The 8,760-nt window shown below is 35.8% G+C and overlaps 1 protein-coding gene across 2 annotated transcripts in view; it reads right to left on the bottom strand.

The window, feature by feature from the left end:
- Nucleotides 1–8,760, bottom strand: part of LOC113231644 (sodium- and chloride-dependent glycine transporter 1-like) — a 41,788-nt gene that overhangs the window by 1,289 nt on the left and 31,739 nt on the right. For both annotated transcript variants that reach the window (XM_026466068.1, XM_026466069.1), the window contains exons 8-11: nucleotides 5,572–5,771; nucleotides 4,540–4,671; nucleotides 3,507–3,641; nucleotides 2,583–2,735 (exon numbers count right to left, since the gene is read on the bottom strand). In XM_026466068.1, coding sequence (XP_026321853.1) covers nucleotides 2,583–2,735; nucleotides 3,507–3,641; nucleotides 4,540–4,671; nucleotides 5,572–5,771 — 620 coding nt within the window. The remainder of the gene's footprint in view (nucleotides 1–2,582; nucleotides 2,736–3,506; nucleotides 3,642–4,539; nucleotides 4,672–5,571; nucleotides 5,772–8,760) is intronic.

Raw genomic sequence — 8,760 nt, 5'->3', positions numbered from 1 at the left:
CGATGCAAACGCGATGCAAACGCGATGCAAACGCGATACAAACGCGATGGAAACGCGATGCAAATGCTATGCAAACGCGATGGAAACGCGATGCAAGTGCGCAACTAATTTATTTATTTATAGTATTCATTACATAGTTTCACTTTTTAATTTACATTTAACAAAATATAATAATCTGTATAAACCTATAGAGATTTTTCATACATAATTATTCAACATAAGCGACTGTATTGACGCAGTCGCCCGTTTGCATCCATTCATTTCACGGATGCGCGTTTGCATCGCTACTAAAAATCGCTGTGTGTGTAAACTCTTAGGAGGGGTGCACGAAAGGAGCCTCCCATGACGTACCATTCCTTTCCTGAACGTCTGACGCATCCTGAGCAACAACGGCGAGTACCTTACGCCGATAGGCAAACCCTTTCACCACAATGGCAAGCATTATAATTTATGCCATCGACACGATAAGAAGAAGAAGCTAGCCTTTGAAAGCTCTGTTGACACTTTTTTTTGAAGAACTTCATGTCATTACGCAAAGGAAATACCATGGAAATACTTTAGTTTCAGTCGAGTTTGTGACTAGCTGTGATGGTCTGGCACATTTTTATTATTATCTTATTATTACTCATGCATTTTTTAACAATATAATGTTTATTTGAAGACCTTAGGATCATGATTGTCAAAGTTACAAGTTATAAGTTAAACACTATTTTGTTAGCAGCCCGATATTATTGTTATTATCTGTGGGTGTAGTAATACTCATATTTACGATATACGATAACGCAACTAAGATAACTGAATGGAAATATTTATTTGGCTTTACTATCGACGTTTTACACGACTTATTTTATAGGATTAAGATAAGAGATATACCAAACATAATTTCGGATTGGGATTCGAAGAATCTATTTGCCGTTGTAGTCGACTGCCATTAAGGTCAGATACGGAGATAGATATAATATATGTTCTCATCATCAAAAACCGTGGGTTTACGTCTCACTGCTGGGTAGAGAGTTTAGAGAGAGTAGAGAGTTCTCTCATAAGAAGGTATAAGTTATAGTTCCCCGCGCTGGCCCAATGCGGGTTGGGGACTTCACACGTTTTCTAAGGGTTATGAAACCTTCTTCGACGTGCTGATATCCTTAAATATTTTCTTGACCGAAAAGCTCATGGTGAATTTCAAATTAAATGCCGCACATAAGTTCCGAGAAATTCAGAGGCGCGAGCCCGTTTAATCAAATATAATATGTAAAGGAATAAACGTGCAAAAAAGTTTACACATTTTTCTATCAGTTCTATCATTTTCCTATATCTATGATTGTTATCTATTAAAAACCTCCTGATTTTTCTTGACGCAGTAAAAAAGATAAATAATTTATTTTATGTAACTCAAGTGTTTTTTCTACGGAAATATAAATGTACACAAGAACAAAATATACATATCTGTTAAGCTTAAATTTCTTAAAATTTAAACAAATAAAAACGTGTATAATCGTATAAAGCATCTCATCGCCGCTGTAAAAGTACTTTGCACGTACCATATTTGCACGTTTAAATTTGTATTTTATCTTACTTTTTGGTATAGTTTAATGCAACAAGCATGCAAACGTATTTATTTTTATAATATTAGAAAGTTTTACAAAGTCACTGCTGCATATCTTTTTTACATAAATAATTGTGTAAATAAAAGTACTTTGAAATTGTAACGCATTTAATTTTCATATTAATGAATTTATAATAAAAAAAAAAAATTTGCTGGGAGAAGAAATAGATTTCCCACAGATGGCGCTACGGCAAAAAAGTCGTTTTAAGTCGTAGTCGTTTTAAAACCAAAAACAAAGATCTGCAATAACCGCATAGAAAAATTCGTAACCTCCGCTAGCTCCCTCCGTAGCTTAGTTGATATAGCGTGTAGCACGGTTTGCTGAGCCGCTGGTTCAAGACACTGGTTCGAATCCAGCCGGACCGAAGGAATTTTTTCTTAGTGTTTGATCTTTGTACTAATTATTATAACAAACTAGTAAAGTAATTTCACGAAAAAATATCATGGTGTTCAAATATCGTTATCATGATATTCAATAAAAAACTTAAACATTAAATAAATTTCAATAAAATTAATAAATTTTCGAAATAAATCCATCAAGTTTTACTCATTTTATTTTTTCTATAAAATTCATGTTTTGATGTTACACGTTTACTCGGTGGGACTGTCGAATTTAGTAGTTAGTCCTAGGACCATGCCGCTACAGTTCGAACCATCGACTTCTCGATAGAGCAACAGTGCTCCCACTGAGCAATGCCCGCTCTTTTGATATGATCACAACTTTACACAACCAAAACAAAATAATAATAATGTGCCAAACAACCAGACCAATTCTCTAGTCTCAAACTAGGGAATCCCTTGTACTATGAGTACCAGAACACCGTAATTCACTCTGGGGCACTTCACAGAATACTCAAACTAGAACAAATTTAGAAAAGTTCATTTCCCAATGTGATCCTACCGGGAATCGTACCCGGGATCTCCTCATTCAGCGCCCACTTTATGAACTGTTTGGTCACCGATGTCGTCAAATACTTACATATCCATGATACCAGGCCCATGCCACTCCGACAGGAAACAGTATTATCGTGGACAACCCAACAGCCCAACCGAGAAGATCCGCGAATAGTGGGAACACGTAATTCCCGTATGTCGCACCCGTCCAGTCGGAGAACTTGAATATCAGAACACCCTGTGCAAAACAAAATTGCAATTTTGAATCAACTAAGACAAAGAATACGGAACTAGAGCACTTAAAAAATAAAATTGTGTATACTTCGTTTTTAAGGATTACAAAATACGTAAACACAACAGTGGTCAATAATTATGATGCCAAGTAACGGGACGAACAAGTCGTGCGCCTGTCCATGATAGTTATAATGCCACTCAGAGCTCACTTCAAATCACAAAGATCTAAGAGACACTGCCACAGCACCTGTCACTCTGAGACATAAGTTGACAAGTCTCATGTGCCGGTAATTTCACCAGCACCCTTACCTTTCAAAATTGTACCGGAGTATAGCTCACAATACTCCTTGACGGTAGAAACAGTCAAGGTGGCAGTACTTCCCTGGACGAACTCTTTCACAAGGAACTCTACTGCTACTAAAATCACCACTGCTATTACTTACTAAAACTGTTTTAGTATAAACCATTATTCCAGAAAAGCAGCATGTACATAAAAATTAATGTTTGTCCTCTGTACGATCCATTATTATTCATCGATAAAATAAATAAAGCATTAATAATAATGTATTAATGAATAATAAATGTTGTGCTCGCACCCGCAAAGTTTTCTGAAGCATTAGATACCTTTAAAGAAACAGACAGTTTCGTCTTCAGTTGCATTGTAACATACAGCCGGGTACAACTGGTTATTTATAAAAAAATTAAAATACTGGCAAAGCTAGAGATTAGTTAAACTTATTAATTACGACTAGGGAAGTCAAAGAAAGGACTTTACCAAACTGCCGATAGGAAGTATAAATATCCAAACAACTTTCCAGTAGTATTCATAGGCTGGGTAAAACTTCATTTTCATCGTCCTTAGGTTATCGATGGCTCGGTTGATGCCATAACACCAGGAGACTGACACGCACTAGAAACAAATCAACATGATTTTTTATTCACATCTTAGGTTTTCGCGATTGTTACAAATAGGCAATGAAACCATTTTTTCAGAAGTAATTCCCGTATATCGTCGCCTTACTTTCTCAAACTCGTATCTTAAAGCACAAAGTAACTGAAATGCAAATAAAAAAAAAGTAATGCATCCTAATTAATACCCTTGATAAAAAATTTAAAATAAATAGAAAGTTTTGCCATCTCCTGACTAATCACTCTTTATAAGATACGTGTTTGAGGAAGTAAGGCAACGATATCAGTTTTTCAAACAAAGCAACTTTATAACTCGACAGCTTGATTTATTTGAAAAAAAAAACAAATATAAGCAATTTGGATCCGAAAAAATAGTTTCATAGTGTAGTGTAGCGTTTAGTAGTGTAATACGCGATGATATTTAAGCATGTAATAAAATAATTATAACTTTTTTATTAAAAAAACCGACCTCAAAGGTTTGTGGAATTACACCTATTTGCCAAGTTTTATTGAAACTGAACTGTTAAAGGAAACCGGATTCATACCCTAATTTGCCACCCCTCTAAAAGTGGAATATTTTCTTCAAATTTAAATAGGATTATTACTGAGGTACCCTCTTTCCAACAAAAAGGAATCATCGAAAGTGGTTTACAAATGTCGGAGTAATTGCGTATATTTGTTTTTTCAAACAAACTAAAATTTCGGACTCTTTACAGGTTTCGTGGACCTGTGAAGGCCCCGAAAGGTTGTTGAAAAAACAAATATACGCGGTTTAGACCCGAAAAATAATCTCATTTCCTATGTGTAACAATCCTAAAAAAGACCTAAGAACTCGTTAAATACAGCCGAATTGCGATCCTTCTCCTTTTGACATCGGTTGAGAAATAATTTGTGCTTACTTCAGCTATGCCAATTAGAAGAACGGCCCAAGTCGCAGTATTCCATTCCAATAGAGTTAATAAGAAGACTCCTCCGCTAAAACACATTGGCAGGCCCAGGAGGAAGCAGCATGTACAAGTGAATGCGGTGACCTAGTAAAAAAATAAATTTGCTTGAACATAACATTAATAAAATAACACACACACTCATAGTCCCGCACTACGGAAACCATGTATCGCGGGTGCCATGGACACCCACATAGACAACCACAAATTACACCTAAACTCAAAAGAGAGGGACCTCAACAGGACTTTCACCTCCACAGGACAGTCAAGAATGGTAATCGTTCTGTCACGTGAGGTTTGGTGCTACTGTAATTAAACATTCGGGTAATTATGATTCCTTTTTTAATTCAAACTACGCAGTTACATTTTTTGTGACTGATCTTCATCAACATCAACCCACTTATACGTCCCACTGCTGGGCACGGGTCTCGGCTCAGGCGAGGGTTTAGGCCATAGTCCGCCACGCTTCACACGTTTTCCGAGGATTATGAACCTTCCTCGACGTGTAAGTTTCATCACGACGTTTTCCTTCAGCGAAAAGTTCATGGTAAATTTCAAATTAAATTTCGCACATAAATTCGAAACTCAGAGATGCGAGCCCGGATTCAAACCCACGGCCTCTGCTTCAAAGGCGGTAGTTCAAACCATTACTAAGGCTATCACGGTTTTATCTGGCTTCGTTACCACAAATACCTTTACAAAAGTGAAATTGTTTCTTGGATATAATAATAAGTGCTAGATAACCACACTAATCGCCTGGTTTCAAACTACTAGGAATTTTGAACACCAGTGCGACGGCATTTACTCCAGGGCTTTACACAGACCACAACATATTTAAAAAGCTATATTTACTATCAACTATTTATTTCTTAAATTATTCTCGCCGGGAATCGAATCCGGGACCTCCTTATCCAGCGCTTATTTGAATTGTGAAATTAGCCACAGAGGTCGTAGAAATATTGTAGTGTCTACATTCGTTAATCTTACCTTCCAATAAGACTTTCTGAAATGCGGCCAGCGGTCTACGATAGCCGTGTTAATAGCTTCGATACCAGCGAACTGGCTACCGAGACCCAGTATGAACAGCATGAAGAAAAACAATATCGACCATAGCACCGGTATGGGCATTTGCAAAATTGCTTCTGGGTACGCCACGAATATTAGACCGGCTCCTTCTTCAGCTACATCTGATAATAAAAGACACACAAAATAGTTTATGGCCAAATAGAAAATTTTATTAAATTTTATTAAACTATAATTATTAATACATTACAATAAACTTTATTATTATATTTTATTAAACTTTCATAGATTTCTCACAGATGGAGCTGTGGTAAAAACTTGTTAAAAACAAAGGTCTGCAAGAAACACATAGAAAAAATCATAAGATCTGCTAATTCGTTTCGTAGCTCAGTTTGGAGCGCGTCAGCCACGGTATGGTGAAGGCGCTGGTTCGAGTCCAGCCGGATCGGATAAATTTTTCCTTGTGTTCTATTTTTGTGTAATAATTATAACGAACTAGTGAAGTAATTTCACAAAAAGCAATTGAATGTAGTAAAACATCGTAATATTCAATAAACTTAAAATTAAAAAAAAAAATGTCAATAATAATAATTCCACTATATATTGCGAGTTTCATTAAGATTCGTGAAATGAGAGAGTCATATGAACTAGAATATTTAGAAGGAAACCACCCCTAGTATATAATACTTGTACATAATCTACTAGAATCTCGTGACAATTTAAAAAGAAGATTTTAATTTTACGTCTCTGATTTTACCAATAACATGAACATTTTTGACACGAAGAAGAAGCTTCATAGGATAAAGCATAATACTTATATGTAACTGCCTGCATAGCCGAACGGTTACCATGCCGGACTGCTACCGAGAAATTCCAGGTTCAATTCCCGGGTCGGGAGAAATATTTGTATGACCTACATTTATTTCACTCGTGTCTTTGGATGTAATTTGTAGTTATTTATGTGTGTGTCCCTAGTGCGGGGCTATGTTGAGAGTGTGCGTTGTTATTATTATTATTATTATTATTATTATTATTATTATTATTATTATTATTATTATTATTATTATTATGTATATAACTGCCTCCGTGGCCGAACGGTTACCATGCCGGACTGCCACGCAGAGGTCCCAGGTTCGATTCCCGGGCCGGGAGAAATGTTTGTATGGCTTACATTTATTTCTCTCGTGAGTTTTGGGTGTAATTTGTGGTTGTCTATGTGTGTGTCCATGGCACCCGCGACACAGGGTTTCCCTAGTGCGGGGCTATGTTGAGTGTGTGCGTTATTTATTTATTATTTATTATTATTTATTTATTATTATTATTATTATATGTAATTACTTAAAACAAAGCAAAATAGTTTATATCTGTCAGATGTTCAAAACTCACAACATCAATTACGTCCATTTATTTCTCAACGTGTAGCAAATACAAATTATCAATTTATGAGAGGATTCTGACACCAATAATCCTCTGTAAACATTTAAAATATAGGAAGTATACACCACACCTGGCAACGCGAAATCATATCACGTCCATACTAAAAGCATGTTTTGCATGAGTTTCGTCCGCATGCGCCCATTCTCTAAATCATAATATTTAATGAATAACAAAATCAATTTCGTATACTAAGTACTATTACATACAAAATCGTTATAACATACAAAAGGCGTTATCTATAGTAATATTATCAAAAATAATATGAAGTGTTAGTAGAATAATAAACACGTTTTAGTACCACGCGTTATCACGCAATATCATGCGTTATAGCATAGTTATGTTACTGATTGTATAGCAACTAAATTATATCTATTATAGGAATCTGATAATATAATCAGTTTAATCAATGACTAATTCAGAATAAATTGATATACGCACAAATACGTACACAAAGCAATGTAATAAGAGCATTCTCATGCTGTTGGCACGTGGCAGGTGAATAGAGTCAGAAATTTATATTATATCTAAGGATATTTTTAAGAATTAAGTACACGAGTATATATATTTTTTTAGTAATATCAAGTTACGTGACGTACATGTCGTGCGCCTGATAGTAAGCTACACGCCTATCCATAACAGTTGCAGTGCTACTCAGATCTTTAAATCGCAAAGATCTGAGGGTCACTGCCACTGCGCCCATCTCCCTGAGACATAAGTTGACAAGTCCCATGTGCCTGTAATTTTACCAGCTCCCTTACTTTTCAAAACCAGAATGCGGTGACGCTTACATTACTGCTTGGCGGCAGAAATAGATAAGGTGGCAATACTTCCCTGAAAGAGTTACCTTTAACAAGGAGCTCTACTGCTGTTAAAAAACCCGATCTCAAAAGTCATTCATTCCCTTGTTTGCCTGTAGAGGTGGAATATTTTTTTCAAATGGACCACTACTGAGGTACCCTCTTTATTGTGGAAGCGTTTAGTTCTATATACATACATGTATAAAACTAACATTTTTGACGCCAGATGTACAGATATGAATCAATGTCTTAACTAAGGTTTTGTTGGTTTACATTAATTAGCCGACACGCGGTTATTAGGGAATAGTCACCATTCTCACTATTGTGGGTTTAAATAACATCGATACAGATAATGTTTAGCCAGTTAAACTCTATACACACACAGAAACTCGAGTAAATCTAAAAGCATCTTTAATTAGGAGCATGATCAAATAATTTTACGTATGAGCCGTGGTAGCCTGATGGTTTGATGTACCGCCTCTCAAGCAGACATCTGCAAAGCAGTGTAATGTGCGTGAAGTTCCCAACCTGCATTAGACTAGCGTGGGATCTACAGCCCAAGCTCTCTCATTGTGAAAGGAGGACAGGGGGCCTACTATGAGCTCTTAGAGCAATCTTATTTAAGCCTATAAGTTGGATTGTCTGTCAAATTCGTACTATGACCTCACAAAAACAATTCACTGTCCATACGGTTTACGTTCCCTATTCAAAATCCGTTCACCTTCTATAGCAAAATCGTATTATAATGTGCCATTTGCCATGCAAATGGCGGTTTCATCTGTAAAAACAAGCAATTCAAAAAGTTACTCGGTCACTAATTTTTTTAGATTTTTAATAAATTATATATATTTATAAATTCATAATTATTTGTTATCTTTATAGGCTATATAGCCAATTGTCAATAAATAAATACTATTAA

Source organism: Hyposmocoma kahamanoa, unplaced genomic scaffold (genome assembly GCF_003589595.1).
Source record: "Hyposmocoma kahamanoa isolate Upper Pololo Valley unplaced genomic scaffold, ASM358959v1 66, whole genome shotgun sequence".
NCBI lineage: Eukaryota > Metazoa > Arthropoda > Insecta > Lepidoptera > Cosmopterigidae > Hyposmocoma > Hyposmocoma kahamanoa.
Note: the sequence above shows the minus strand (reverse complement) of the source record. Positions and strands in the feature narration are given on the sequence as shown.